This window comes from Saccoglossus kowalevskii, chromosome 6 (genome assembly GCF_978046115.1).
Source record: "Saccoglossus kowalevskii chromosome 6, keSacKowa6.1, whole genome shotgun sequence".
In the NCBI taxonomy this organism is placed as follows: Eukaryota; Metazoa; Hemichordata; class Enteropneusta; family Harrimaniidae; genus Saccoglossus; species Saccoglossus kowalevskii.
Genome location: NC_140646.1, coordinates 19,892,368 through 19,908,858, shown reverse-complemented (window position 1 = coordinate 19,908,858; position 16,491 = coordinate 19,892,368). Strand labels below are relative to the sequence as shown.

The 16,491-nt window shown below is 41.3% G+C and overlaps 2 protein-coding genes across 2 annotated transcripts; one reads left to right on the top strand and one right to left on the bottom strand.

Moving 5' to 3' along the window:
• The first annotated feature begins 2,392 nt into the window (after positions 1 to 2,392).
• LOC144351932 (uncharacterized) lies at positions 2,393 to 9,824 on the top strand. Its single transcript, XM_078009201.2, has 5 exons — positions 2,393 to 2,588; positions 3,528 to 3,694; positions 7,818 to 8,246; positions 8,483 to 8,626; positions 9,220 to 9,824. The coding sequence occupies exons 2-5, from the start codon at positions 3,616 to 3,618 to the stop codon at positions 9,822 to 9,824; spliced, it is 1,257 nt and encodes a 418-aa protein (XP_077865327.1). The 5' UTR covers positions 2,393 to 2,588; positions 3,528 to 3,615.
• A 1,687-nt stretch (positions 9,825 to 11,511) lies between these two features.
• Positions 11,512 to 15,288, bottom strand: LOC146741868 (uncharacterized). Its single transcript, XM_085500615.1, has one exon. The coding sequence runs from the start codon at positions 15,286 to 15,288 to the stop codon at positions 11,512 to 11,514; it is 3,777 nt and encodes a 1,258-aa protein (XP_085356741.1).
• Between the last annotated feature and the right edge of the window lie 1,203 nt (positions 15,289 to 16,491).

The following is a 16,491-nucleotide window of genomic DNA, read 5'->3' as shown; positions in this document are numbered from 1 at the left end:
ACACAACCTTAAATTACGACAGATTGTTGATAATAAACATATCAAAACGAAGGAAAATGTTTATGCAAATGATTGTCAAAATTTAATACTGTTTTTATTTCATTGGAGACAGAAAAGCAGCGGAATTGAAGCACATTTATAATTCTTAATCCTGATTAAAAAATATGTTGTACTGCGATTGTTCTGCCTTGGGTCATTTCGGGGTCACCTAAGGACACTGGGGCCTGTCAAGTTAGTTAATCGTAATTAGAGCCCTCTAACTTGCCAAACTTAAGCATGTTTTTACAAGTTTGTTTTCGCCTTGGTTTGACGTTTAAGTGAGCAAGAAGTGTAAACAAGAAAGTGAAAATCAGTTACACGCTACTTAAGTGGATATGAACTCATTACACTATTCATTGGAATGTGGTGATTATTATCCTATATTTAGACCTATACGTATGTTTGTGTTTCGGGCGCGATGAACTTGACTGTGGTGACAGCTATATGGCTGAAATTTAGCAATATTTAGTTTAGTTAATCAAATAATACAGCGAAGACGGTGGTTTCTGCATGTGACTAGATATCAAGGTTACACCAACGCGCTTCGTGTAACATGAAAACATAAATCTTTGAGTTCTATACAGTTTTTAACTATATGCTATATATGTTTAAATTTTAAGATATTTGCAATATACTTAGTACTCTGCGGGTTTCCCGTGCGATAGTTTAGATCCTCGCAATATGTTTATTATTTTTTAGCTTTCTGTTATATGTTTAACTCTCGGTAATATGTTTAGCTCTCTGTGCTATGTTGAACTCGTCCAATACGGTTCTAAATGCAGTGAATATTCTATTTCCGAGTTTGTCCTGGGTTATTAATATGACCACAACTAAGGTGATGTCATACAACGATTATATGATAACACATATCATTAATACTATAATAGATTTACACACAATGACCCTGACCAAGATTAACAGTACTAGTAAAAAGAAACTACCTTTAGGTTCTAAACAAATTGAATAACAGTTTATCACTATGCAAAAAATGTCAACACGCAAATTCAAATAATGAAAAAAAAAATCGTGGCGTGCACCACTCGTGCACTTGTTAGGTAGTCAAGTACAACGTAATACGACAGAACGCTATGGCCTGACGTGTGCGGGGCGTAGTGATGCTGTCTGTCCTTCGCTCATGGAAACGCGGCATGGTTACACTGAATCACGAGTACAAAAGATGTATCATGCGCACAACAATAACACACTGCGTAGATCCAGCAATATATTACGGAGATAAAACCAATATTACATTGAGCTGAATCTACATCGGTTCCGGTCTGAATATATTTACTTTTGCCAAAGAAAAAAAATTGATATATGTTTGGGGTCTGGGTTGTGTATGGCAAGACAATTATGGTTTTTAAATACGCTACCCCGGCGTCAGTTGTGGAATAAACCGAGGGTCTCGCATTTAGTGTTCAGTTGCGTAATGACGTAATGTTGATAGGAGTGGTTTCCGCTCATTGCATCCATGGTATTAGCTTAAACACGAGAAGACACAAAAAGGTGATTTTACGCCTGTGACAGAATGTTGTTGTTGGCTGTCCCAAATCTCTTTATTGTTTTGTAGGTATGTATGTACTGCGGTGAAACTGATGACATTTATGAAAACCGACTAAAAATGTTACTAACTTTAAACTTGTCAGCGAATTTTGTATGAGAATTGGGCGTTCACCTGAATACTGGGACAGAAGTATGTGCAGTGGGAAAGCACTTACAAGTTAATGAGGGAAATACCCTATCTATTAACCACACCATGACGAACCTATACCGTAACGCGTCAGTGTGTGCAGTGCAACACTGTGACTAGAGCAAAGCAGGTTAAGGACGTTCGCGAGACCAGTATTAAATAGGGATTGCACATTAATCGCATTTTTCATAATTTGTTCCTATTGTTATTATTTATTTGGACGCAGGGCATCTACTATTGTGTTTTTCCCAGTGTGAAATGTTATTCGGTGAAAAACTAAACAAAGTAAGAAAGTATTATCATATAAAAATTATATATTAGTCATCGGAATTTCCTGATAATTCGTGATAATTTGATAGATATTTATTTGTTTGCCTTATGTCACACAACAACATTTGCCCATGTTTCAATCGTGAATTGCTAGAAAATCTAAATTTTCTGGGACCTTGATCAGTGCGATGACCGTACTTGTTTCTCACCGGGCTCTGTAAACAACAACGTAAACTATTACGAGATTATTAAATCAGAGCCCTTACCGTCTCATAGAAGTGAACCCGCGGACCGGAATCGCCTATACGTTCCGATGAGGGCTTTTATAGCGACAACGCCCATTTTTTGATCGACAATACATCATATAGGCTACATGTTGTTGAATACAGGCACCAACGAAACAGACGCGGATGACTCGTAGGTCAGGGTTACTTTCTCGCTGCGCCCAGCCTGTCGCGATACTCTGTTCTCAAAGAAGGACTAAATAACGTCGATTCAACCAAATTTTGTTTGATCTCTGGCAGAAAACGCGCCGATATATATATATGTGACAACTCTTCCCGGGGACTCGAGAAATAAGAGATAGAAGGTGAGAGATGAATATAACATTATCTCGAGTTGAGGGTTTGAAAAAATGTGAGTAGTTGAGAACATGCGTGGTCTTGATATTGTACCAGTTGGTTCCTAATAGTTTCACATTGTTTTTATCTTCCGATATTTCTAACGACAACTGTGTGTTGATTTCAATAACATTGGGTTGGTGTAGTTCTAAAGCGAGCGTCATATTTTGCAACATAATTAACGTCTATAATAACAGCAATTCATGCTTTGTGTGCGACAGAAAACTACTTGACGGGAGTACATACAGACACTAACACGGCATTGAATTTCTATCATTTGAATTTACAAAGACATTACAAGTCAATGACTGTAGAGGCCTTATTTCAAAGTTAGTAAATCAAAACACGAAGTTGAAAAATGCGATCGACTGAGTTAAAAGTTTCAAAACATATTGCGTACTTTCGAACAAATGAGCTACATCTGTCAATCTTTTAGAATTAACTTGCTATTTACGCCAAGGTAAGGGGGCGAATGGTGACTCTGAACTTTATTTGACCGACTTGATTCACGCAAAGTCACTTAAAATATTACAGCAAAACCCCTAGCCGCCTCGACATGGAATGACACTACCATCTATTAGTAAATTAATCTAGTAAAGTCTTTTAGTAATCATATTACACCCGTCGACTGATGACCATTGAGCGTTAGATTCATAATCTATCGCCCGCGGTTACTGAAGAATTAGCCATTTAAAACAATAAATATTTTTTTGAAAGGTGCAAAAGAAACAAATAATGTTTCCGTATTTTTGGCAGCGGTGACCAATATAGTTCTACGGATAACTGGTTGTCTGGACAACTTACTCTAGGTGAATAAAAAGTGACATTATTTACGGGACCCGGACTACGATTCATCTGTCTTGTTTAAATCCATTAGCATAACACATTACCGTGTTTTTTTTTTGTAGGCTTTGTATTGAAAGTTGACAGTTACATCTGGTACGAGTGTTTTATTGGTGCCTGTAATACGTTGTGATACCATATAACACGTGAATAATGGATCACAAAGTATCTAAGCTGTTGTTAATTATAATATTTGGTGCCGCCACTGTCGTAAAAGCCAACTACAGCACAAGTAAGTAATATATACGTATGTCGTGTAATTTATATTAATTTATATTAATTTTGAAAATAAAATTCTGGATTTCACCCTACCAGCTTAGATCTAAAATTATATTTAAAAAATTATATTTTATCATTCGCTGTTTTGATATAATATGGCGTCGCCAGGATACCCCCCGCCCCTCCAAGACGTTCTACATGTTATTTTCAATTGGCAAGCTTCTGGTTGTACTCCAATGTGGCCGACGTTCGACATAATCAAAATGCAATAATAATATTCACCACCAAATTAACTTAGAACAAGTATGATTTTCATAAAGTTGGGATTTTTGAAAACTATTTTTCATAAGCCATTCATTCATAAGATTGTATTTACCATTGAACATGGCAATATGTTCGTGTTGCATTGGTTTCTATGGTGAAAGCATTTAATCATATTTAGACATTTTGTCTCAGTAATATGGGTCCACCCCCTAATGTATTGTATACACTGCTAAGTTATATGCTCAATAGATTAAGAATTTGAATTTAGCACAAACTCCCCTTATAACACAAGGGCTACTGGGTTAATATCTGGGTGCCGTGTCCACCTCGAGAGCATGTCGAGTTGACTGAGATGTAGATGAGATATTCCCATGTGATCTGTTAGATTACATGGAATATCTCCAAGCGAGTTGAATTATTAAATGGATATCCCCACTCGAGTTGAGTTATTAGAAGGGATGTCCCCACGCGAGCGGACTAGCTAGATGGGATATCACCCAATTGATCTGTTAGATTACATGGAATATCTCCAAGCGAGTTGAATTATTAAATGGATATCCCCACTCGAGTTGAGTTATTAGAAGGGATGTCCTCACGCGAGCGGACTAGCTAGATGGGATATCACCCAATAGGTGATTTTCCGTACAATTGCGAGATCTCGCGAGATGCATGAAAGACGCGCGTCGAACGTCTGCCGCAAAAATCGAACGATTTGATTTTGAACTCGAATTTCCTTATTTCGTAGCTCACACCGACCGGCCGATCTTCGACAAAGGAATATTGCTTCCGAATACCCTTACTTAATCGAAATTGGCTATCATCAAATGTGAACAGCACATTATTGAGCATGGAAATGCCCCCAAAATACTTTCGCGTTTGTCGAATCCCACGTGATGTTTGACGCCACTACGACGCTATGACCTTTGTTTGTCCTGTTTTTACGTTCGATTTCACGCATAACGCGTGATTCTCGCAGTGTACGGAAAATAATGGTCTATTGATCTGATAGCTGAGGTTAGACGGGATATCCCCCCCCCCCATGTGAGCTGACTGGTTAGATGAGATATCGCCCATGTGTCATTTTGATGTCAATGAAATTATAATTGGCTTCAGGACAGATTAATACATTTCAAAACAACTTGGTGTGGGCTGTTTTGTTAAGCTCCAAACAGCGTTGTCATAATAAGAACATGCAAAACATGTTTTACAATCATGAATTACGTAAAGTTGCCCGCGTGTAATTTGAATATGACCAACACTGGCACAACATTTCCTCTAGTGTGCGTAAAATTGATATTTCCGCGCGTAAGTATACTGTAAAACATGTTTAAATAGCCACATGCCATTTTAGCGAATTTGACTCCATGCATGAATTAACTGAGTATTAATTTATCTAAACGGCCAACAATCTCATTGTGAGAATATACTTTATTTTAAATTATTGATATCTTGAATTAGCACAATTACTGATTAGCTAAATTAGCTAAAATAACATGCTAGCTAAAAAGACATTTTTTACAGTACGTGATAAATAGACAATGTTGGTGGAACAGACCAATCTGGGATTGAAGATGGGTATATGGGGTCGATTGAAGATGGGTATATGCGGGTCGATGAGCAAAGCACAGAACTAGGGTCAGAAACGGGACACTGCGCTTGTAATTAACAAACGCCAATGTATTACAGATGAACAGCGTTTTGTCGACACCGTGTTTGATCAGCGAGGAATCTATTACGAGCACAAATGTTTAAATCTCAGACAAATTAATAGAACTTTAAAATGGTTAGTTGTCAGAGCCTGAATGCCTTTAGAAATAACCTATAAATGAAAGGGATAATTGTTGTTCAGGTGGGAACAATTCGCTTTAAGATGTCGCACCATGGGAAAAAACGAGTGAAAACGAAAAAAAAATACAGGAACAATAGGCAAAGAAATTTGTGCCCCGGTAAATACACAGTTCTCCGGAGAGGGTCGAGATATTTACGGACGTTTGTAAAGTATTGTCATTGATGAGTGCTATGATAATGGTTGGCTGGTATACGTAACTTGACATGGTGCTTATGTCTTTTGGGTGGCTATAAATGGAGAAAAAGAAGTATTCAACCATGCCAACAATTGCGTAGGGCCTTACCCTAACCTGCTATGTAACTCAGGTGTCACACCCTTTCACACGTGACCCTATTGTCGCCGTGTTTATAGTTCATGATGCGTAATGTCATATGTTTCAGTTGTATACATGAATATATATAGCCTGACAAGGTCGCGTGAGTTGCGCCCTCCGCGGTGCAGTGGGGTCTGATGTCGTTCGACCGGCGAGGGCGCCACTCACGCCTACATGTCAGGCCAATGAATATGCTGAAGAAAAAAGTTCAAAATAACCCACCTTGGCAAGATATCGGTTATCATGTTTGCAATTCCAACAGCACGCTGTGTGGCATTCGTTCCACAAAACGGAAATCACTGATAAAACTCATGTGCAGTGAATGTTATTGTGCGTATTGTTTTTGGCTCATCGAACGAATACTTAGTTTTTAATTTATCTAAAAGTATCCTTTGGCACACAGTATCAAATAACACTATTAAACCATATTGCATCTTTAAAGTAACATTTTCGTATAAACCCACACTCGAAGTAGTACAACGCGAAGCAAACGCTTAATAGTAAAAATATTATAAACAATGGTGTCACGTAATTACATGGTACAGTCCGAGAGGTTTGAAGCTCTCCCTTTAACCAAATCATTATTATGTATATACCATGGTGCTATAAATATTGTTAGCTCCATGTATATACCAAATAGGAAATGTCAAACTTTCTTTAAGTTGATAATAAAGTATTTTATTTTTAAACCAATTCGTTAAATATGACTGGTAGGAATTCATGCAATATACTATACTATAAGGCGGACACCATATCACTTGTATGTTTCCATTGCGTTCCAGTATGAACTTTTGATGTTTAAATCCACGTGGTGATCACGTGCCTGGCATTCTTACACGTCACCAAGACAAGAAACAATCACGTTATTTATATATTAACAGTGGCCACATGGGACCATGGTCTGTTGGACCGCTATAAAGTGAGATAAGAACTACTAAATCGATCTTATTTAATCGTAAATTCTCGCTTATTTTTCTGTTTTACTGTGTTGCGCGTCGCTTACGTTTATGGCTTCGCTTAAGATTAAAATAACATGGGATCATTCTGTTCCACTTAAATACTAAATAATTTATGCTTTATGTCTGGGTTTCGTGCTTTAAGAAATGTCACTATTCGCCAAACTTGGACCAGATAAATGTCAAATTTGGCAGTTACATTCTTGTAATTATGTATACAGATAATGAGATTCGATTCTCAAAGGAGAGGAACTGGTCTTTAAATGTAACCAGTAGTAAGCGCATCTATGCAAAGTTAACCATAAACCTTTACATTAGCAACACTAAAAATTTATAAGCCCAATAAATCAAAGCCACCTAGGGTGCCTGGTTATCAAGGCCGGGCCACCTTGGTCTTTCTCAGTTCTTGGTTCGATGTCTCATGAACCATGGAGACTTTCTTAGCTCTATGCTTAAACTGACTAACTGCTCACGAGCAATAGACACAGTGATAACAACAAACCTACAAATCAAGTAATCTGTATGGGACTCATAGTGATGTACACAACGCGTGTAAAAAATACATTATATACATATATGTTTACTTGAAGTTCGAACACGCGCTGTGCGGCGACCATCGCCCTTTAACGGTGTTTCGTCTTAACCCGCCACACAATAAATAAATTATTGCTGTATTTTCAGCATAAACTTATATTATATTATAAGTTTTTTTATTTTAAATTTGATTTTCTTTTTCATTTGTGTTTCGTTACAGCTTATTTGTTCTCGGGAATATGTTGGCACAATATAAAACACAGGATTGGCCGAGTGTTCACGGAACATACCGAGGGATCGGGATACCCACGTGACATGAACTGTAAAGTGACAATAATTAGCCCAGATGATCGATACCGAGTTATGATCTCCTTCGAAACCTTCGATCTGTATGCGAGCGATGGATGCACCGTTGACTATGTTAACATCTTCGACGGAGATAACACGTACACTACCCCGCTGTTGAACGACGAGAATCCGTTATGCGGTAATTCCACCCCGCCATTTTATCTGTCAACTGGCAGCACCATAACGCTACAGTTGATAACCGCTGCCGAACTGCCTGATGGTACTGAAGTTGAGGGTCAGCGAAAACCGCACGGATTTTCATTTGTGTATAACACGTTTATTCCTTATGACGTCATAGAAGGTTGGTGTGCGCCATTTTACAATTTCGTTTGTTATAATTGTTTTTGTTTTTTTTATTGGTGGTTACATTGTAATGATCGCCAGTTATAGCGATTGGTGTAAGCATCTTTGAGAGACACCAACGTCCACAATGTAAGATAATTAGTAGTATTTGTTTTTATATACTATGAACGCCAGGTGGCGCTATAATATTTTTTTTGCTATCATCAGATTCGTATAGTTTTCCTCTTTTCTTAGATGACGTTAACAACACGATGGGTCTACCGGGTCAGTTTTGTTGTGAAACTGACGACGTGTGTATCGATTCGCAGTTAGTTTGTGACGATGTCAACAACTGTCCAGACCAGAGTGACGAAACTGATACGCTTAGATGTCTTGCAAGTAAGTTCAGAATGCAATAACAATGACGTAATGTATTCGTTACATTTCATCGCCAAATATATGCGTGAAGGTGTTTGATTTGGTTTGCTTTGCTTTGGTTACGGTGTCAGGCCGTGAACCATGAGGTAAGTTAGGTAAACCCCTCCGTGATGGTTAAAGCGTGGTGATCGTCTCGTAGCGCGTGTTCGAATTTCATGTAAATAAACAATGTATTTTACACGCGTTGTATACGTCGCTATGAGTCCCATATCGAACAGGACGCGGCGCTACGGCCACCGCCCTTTAAATCACTGACATTAGGCAGGTGGTACACCATTGAGAAGATTGTCCACCCCAGGATTTACATTGTTCTGACTATTTATTCAGATTTGTCGTGAATATACCCTATGGCCCACCTGTGTAGCCTGACAAATTGGCGTAGGTGGCGCTCTCCCAGGACCACCTTTGACAATGCTTTATTAAATCTTTTTTTTTTCAATCTGTTTTTTCTGAATAAATTATACAATAAAAGTAATGACATTACAGGACTGGACCATTCCATTTCTAGTTTTCGTGTCGTATTTCTAATCATCAGTTGTTTATATTTGTTGCAGAAAAGAGCGGTCTTGACAAGGTTTCAAAATTCCTAGATCTATCTTTGGAGACCACCATTGGAATCGCTGTTGGATCATTTTTGTTCTTGATTTTAATAATTATAATGATAATTTTGATTTGTTGTTGTTGCTGTTGTCGTCGCTGCCAAGACAAGGTGAAAGAAACTAAAGACTATTTTCATTCAGAAAAGAGTTACGACAGTTCTTACGCGAGTTCCCGGAATGCACATCGCTACAAGACGAGACCGTATGTGATTAGTGGATACCGCAGTGGACCGACGATGTCTGATTCTGGACTGTCCAGTCACACCCCGTGGTGGATCAATCAACCGAGAGTCCCCCGTCCAGCAAACACACGTGGGGCTAGTCAGTCCAAAGGAATATCTGACACGCACCAATCCATACCAGCGGCACGCAGACCTAAGCCACACGTACCCGCCGCACTTAACCCCACGCTGTACAAGGACGCTAAGACGCCATCATCAAGCGGACGGAAACGATCGCGATCGTCACGTGATGATGGATTCGAAAGTGACGTCTCATTGATGAGCGGCGACTTTGATCTTGTATACTATAAACTATACCATGGTGACGACATACAATAAATCACGTTGAAAACCGGTGTACTTTGGTACCTGTTTCGCGAATGTATTGAACTCTGGGTACGTGCGCGTGTCTACAAGACGTTCAGTTTCCGAGAATAATGAACTCTCAAAGCAATATTGAATAACTGGACTATTATATATCGCCCTCTCATGATATAGATTTAATACAAACCGCGGTTAGCAATGTGAAGTAAAATCTAACACCGATAAAACTGTAACTGTAGCTTTTGGGGGTGAATGTTTCGGATATTACTTTTACTAGCCAACAACTAATCACAAAGCCGTTTCCGGTAAATTGTCTTTTTATCGTAAAATGCATTATGGATGAGAATTTACCGTGATTTTTTAAAGCGGCAATATTGATTTTTTTTTTTTTGGATTTAATAAAACATTTCCTGTGTCATTGGTCCTAATTTGTAACGGCTATCGCCAACATTTGGACACTGAAAGCATAGCATGTATGTTATATAGGTGAAAAAACGGCTGTGGGGTTGCGTCGTACAGTTCTTAAGAGGGTGCTGAGGGCCCTACTAGGCGAAATGTCAATTACGGTCGCCATCTTGAGAGACTGCCTTTTTCTGACGGCCTCTCGCTGACGATGTTATGTGTCATTTTCCGTAATAGTGTGCATCGTGCGTCATAATTTTCTACGATTCCTCTCACGTGACCGATTTCAACGAATTGGCGACGAGTTAAGGATTCTTATTTTTCACATCGCATTTTATGTGGTATTGTGGTACTTTATGTGGGTATCCTTGTGTAGGGCCACTTTGTCAATGCAATTGCATCTTAAACGAGATTTCGGCAACATTTTGCTATCTTTATGTGATTCTATTTAAAGGAAGTTGGTCGTCACGCAGTGTACAAATTTCATCCAAACAATGTATTTTACACGCGTTGTATACGTCGCTAAGAGTCCCATATCGAACAGGACGCGACACGACGATTAATTAAAGGGCACGACGACCTCCCTTTAAACAAAAATGTTCAAAATCACAGCTATTGCCACATTAATAATGTTATTTTTGTATGTTGAAGAACACATTATATTATTTATTTGTTGTGAATTAAAACACTGTGTTTTGCTGCATATATTCTTTCGATAAAGCAATGGCAAAGTCGAATATGTACAATAAAAAAATGGGCACACACTCTCATCAGTCAAGCTGAGCGTTTGTTCGAAACAAGTGGATATAAGTTAGCGTGAATGGCTGTGTGATTGTGAAATTGTTCTTCTGTTTATCCTTCTGTTCTGTTCACGCCGATAAGTCACGGTTACTAGAAGAGGTAACCGTGGATAAATACACACAACGCGATAGATCCGTCTGCGCCAGTATGGACACAGACCTGTTGTATACAGAGCTTGGACTACAACCAGACACTTCAGTTGGAGCGCTAACGAGCGAGTAACTCCGTTTATTTCTCAACGGGAAAACAGAACCAACATGGCGGGGAAAACACAACGAGAGAACAGAGCATGCGTAGCAAAATGTAAAGCGAACACAAGAGGGCGTTAACATGATTGTAAATACAATAAACACACATAGTGGCGTAACCACTTATTGTCTTTAACTTACATCATTTTCGAAAAGACTAAAGAAAACGCATGAGGAAAAATGACAGGCAACATGATAATTCAAAATTGTTGTTGGAAAGACACAAAAAATAATCTAAACTGAATACAGACTTAAAAGTCCATGACATAGTCTTTTAGATGTTCCGGAAGCCGGCGGTTACGGCTTGATCGTCTATGTTGAACGGGCTGCATGACTTTTGGATTATCATCAGCCAGGGATGTTGGTGTCTGGTCTCCAGGAGTCAACAATATTGGGTTTATTGAGCCAATACTTTGCGACTCAGTTTCTAAGGGAGTGTCAGTGCAACCTGTTGCCGGTGTTAGATCGGAAGGTATACTTGGTGGTATTGGTGGATGTGTTGGAGATAGTGGAGTGTCGTCTTCGTCCAGATGATATGACATAGGGTTTTGATCGGTGTCTTTCGAAGAAGGTACGATATAACATTCCGACTCTTTGACACGGTATGACGTTTGCCTGAGTTGACTACCGCGGAACTTGCGGATGTTGCGCCATTGGCCATCGATACCAGTCACTAAGTAGCGATCACGGGCACTAGACTTATTGCGGTCACAGTGCAGATAGACGAGGTCCCCAACTTCAAGTTTGGGTGCACTGGTGGTTTTTACTGTAGGAGCTTTTGACTTCTCGCTAGCTTTATGGTTAGCCAAACGTTTCGTGTGTTGATCTAAAATAAGTTTACGGTCGCTAATTGGAAGCTGGTAATTGGTAAATTGGTCTCTTTGGGTCCACATTTCACGTGCCGATAAGCCACTTGACCGTATGCGAGAGTTAACATGAGCGATTGCTATGGAGAGGGAGAGTGGCGTAATAGTTGCGCACAGTGGATCCTGGCGGAGAATCTCATCCTCAACTTCCTGTATTGCTCTATCTGCGACAGGGTTTTTGTTGCGATTCTTGATGCGGCCGACCTCAATATTCAGACGGTATTTTCGAAGAAGGCTGTCTTTCGATAGGGCTACAAAACCTGGAGCTGGGTCTGTTCGTATAACTGCGGGTGGACCATCAAGGGGGCTCAGGTCAATGCAAAGTCGCAGTAAGGCGTTGCGCAATGTTTCACTGCGTTCGTCTTCTATGAGGCACGCTGTGGTGTATGACGTGACGCATTCTCTGACGACTAGGACTAATTGTCTTTCACGTTTAATTACATCTGCTGCATATAAACTGCCCACAGATTCTGGTGGATCTGAAGTTGATTGCTTAACAATTGTGTGAGGTACTTTGTTAAGTGAGGCACACTGGTGACAAGAGGTGGATACGTGTTGGATTGCCTTGTCCATGTCCAGTGCAAAAAAATAACGATGGAGGACCTGCTTCATTTGGTAACAAGACGGGTGACTGAGACGAATATGAATTGCTGTCAGGAGGCCATCTAACACCTGTCGAGGTACAACAATGCACTCGCGAGGTGGAGCGAATGGATCAGTACGCTTGACTACAAGTAGACCATCTTTAGCAATAGTGACGATGTTGAGGTAGCGTTTGACGTCTTTGATGTTAGTTAGCTTTTTAGATGGACGAGTCCCCTGGGTGAGATGAGAATGTGTGCGTCTTAAATCAGCGCATTCCAACTGGATAGTTTGCCACGCTGCCCTATTGGTGAATGGTAGGCGTTTATTTCCTGATGATATGTCTTCAACGGATGTGTTCATGACAACCGAGTCTTCCACACGTTCTACAAACGAACATATCTGACAGGTAGGGGTGGTACACTCTGCGGCATTGCGGCTGGCAAAGTCTGATGGAATATTGTCCTTGCCCGCCAGATGGCGCACGTTGGCCTGGTAACGACTAACAGAAGAGAGGAATGTTGTTATGCGTGGGCTTGCTGAGAACTCACCCCGACAAAGTTTTTCGTACGCTTGCACACATGGCTTACTGTCGGTAAGAATACACGGTTTATGGTGGGACTGAATGATGTATGGCCCAAAGTGCCTTGTTGCGATGGCAATAGAAAGGGCCTCAATTTCACATGGAAGCCATGTTGCCTGACGGCCTCGAAGCTTGGCACTGAAGAAACCTGCGAGGTGGAGCTTGTCACCACGCGAGACATACATGGTGGACCCAACACTGTGTTTTTTAATGGCTGCATCAGTGACGATCCATATCTGATCTGTGCGTCTGGGGAGTGTGATCGTGTGATTTGATGATAATGCTGCCTGAGCAACACGAAAGGAATCACGAAGCTCATCCGACCATTGAATTTTATCTTGGGATTGTTGTCCAATAGTCGCATCTTCTAGTGGAGCAACAAGAGAAGCACAGCCTGGAAGCACTCTAGCTAGGACCTTATATGCGCCTATAAATGATCGTAGGTTGCGTATCTTTTCCGGTGGAGAACATGACGACAACGTAGAGATACGGTGTTGGCTTGCGCGGATGGTTCCCTCATTCCATACCCAACCGAGAATTGTGACTGTTGCCGGGCAGATGACAGTTTTCAATGGTGACAGTCTTAAGTCATTGGCTGCTAACTTACACAGGAGACGTCTCCAGTTTACAAGAAGGTCCTCGATTGTATTTGCACCGCAGTACAGATCATCTGCGAGTTTGGCAATGCTACCATCCTCAAGCATGTCACCAAGTACGCGACACATTAACTCCTCCAACGCTGTCTCAGAGCCTGGCATTCCCATGGCTGAACGCACGTATACGCGGACACCTTTGAATGGGGTTACAACGCCACAGTATTTTTGTGACTCGTGTGACAGGGGAATCTGGTAGAAGGCCTTAGTGAGATCGGTGGTGATGATATACTTCCATTGTGCAATTTGGCGTAGTGTGCTGTCGATGTCTGGCATGAGGGCGGGTTGTGGCTTACTGTAGCGGCCAACGTCTGCAAAAGCGGTGACAAGACGGAATTCACCGTTTGGTTTTTTGACTAAGAATGAGGGGTTCACATATTCTACATTGACATGTACGTTCTCCGGGCGAGCAAAAACACCGAGCTCTTCAAGTTCGTCAAACTTTTGTTGTAACTCAGCCAACTTGTCGCGGGAGTATTGGGGAACACGGCCCTTGCGCTGCGGTGGTTGAACAGGACCCATGTTGACGACTGCTTGAAATGGGCCAGAAGCACCGTTATAACCCTTGATTGCAGTGTTGAAGACATCATTATATTCATGGTGTAATGTTGCGAACTTTGCTTGGTGAGACGGAGAGAGGAGTTGGTCGGGGTCAATTTTAACCGAATCTGAGTAGCTCTTTTCTGGAAGAACTGATTTGTGTGGTGATGTTACATGAAGTGTAGTGTCTATGCTGTCTTTGTTTGTCGGTGGTACGAAGACAGGACATATTTGGCAAAAATGTTCATTGCGTTTCAAATTTTGGGGTGTGTTGGTCTGGTTCGGAATCCGAATTTTACCCGATATGGTTGAATAAATGTTTGGAGCAGGCCATGGCTTGTCAGATGATATGACTGAGAGCGAGCGAGATTCTACTCGTGGTTCAAGTGCAAATGCCTCGCTTGAGTCTTTGATTTCTGTAGGCAAGTCAAGTTCAATGAAATCACCGGGCCAAATTGTTGTTGACTTTGGTGGTGCGCGTAGTATGAGTGTCCGGCGAATGCGATGACTGCCCTTTGGCGATGAACCATATGTATATGTAGTGTTGTCTCCCACAGTGACTTGGTGCTTGGCTGGACGAACACTTATATCATTGGCCTCCATGAAAGGGGTACCTGCGAGTATTTCAACATCGAGATTCTCGACAACGAGGCCTTCAAACTTGAAATTTGTATCATCGCGACTCACTGCGAATTTGGTCTCACCCACAACGTTTAGGGGAGATGAACCATCTGCTTGGCGTGCTGATTGAGAACTAGACTTTATTGGGACGCCGAGACGTTTTGCGGTGGCCAGTAGAATCATATTGCCAGTGGCACCACTGTCGATGGTAAGACGTGTAACCTGGTGGCCATAAAATGTATCAATATATGGTGACTGACGAACCTGTATTCTAAGGGCAGTAGGGACGTCCGCAGTGTCAGAGTCACTGAGGTCATCATCGCCCTGTTGAGTGTCCTGGGGAACGTCATCGAGTATATTAACAATCTGTCTGGCCTTGGTCATGAATTTACGATCTTGGTCCGGCAGGAAGTCACACTCGCTGAGGAAATGGTTGTCTGGACGGCTGGCCTGCTTACATAATGGGCATGAGCGGCTTTTGCGTTCCCTGGGCCGAGCCTTTTGATATCTCACTGGTTTTGGTGTGATGCGTCCCCTCTGAGGCCTTGAAGAAGCAGAGAGCATGACAGTGGCGTCCTCAGTCATGTGGATTTCATCTAAAAGTGAGCTCAATGCTTGCGAGATCTCGGGCTTTATAGAAGCTAGAGTCCGTGTCCGCAGCTCAGTCCCATACCGCTGTTTAACCAGTTTGGGGAGGTCACTATGAATTAGTTGTAACCAAGTGAGTACAATGTAGTTCTCAAGTGAAGGGGAAATTTCCTCATCGTCAGTTATTGTTTCACCGTGGTGTGAAATACCATTGTCGCTGCGTAACAGGTTATCATCAACAAATGCTGTTAAGCGTTGGAAGAGATCTTCTGGGCGTTCATCTGGTTCAAGGTGTATATTACAAAAATCTAGCAGGTGTGCACCAGTGGACTGGAACCCAAAATGGAGACGGATTACCTGCCAAATATTGCTCATGGATGTCGAATTTTTGACTATCATGTTGCGAGATATGATTGGACAGAAGTTGGCTATTTGCCCCAACATTAGTTCTAGGGCACTGACCTTCTGCTGGGCAGTTTGTCGTCTGCCGGCCTGGATGTCTTCTCCATCATCTGTGAAACCTCTCAGCGGTGTAGCCTTGGTTCGCTTTGTCCACTGTACGCCCTCACCGAGGAACTGTGCAAAATTTGAGTCTAATGAGAGTGTGTAGACCAGGTTCTGACGCCAGCTTTCAAACGAAGTAATTGTTTCTGATTTTGACAGACACCACTGCTTGGGCGCCCGTTGTTGGTTGGCCATAATGATTAGTATTGCTTAACGAAATCAACGTCGGTATTATCCAGTCGATATATTGACTGACTGGCTGTACACAATATGCGTGTGTAAAGTCCGTACGTG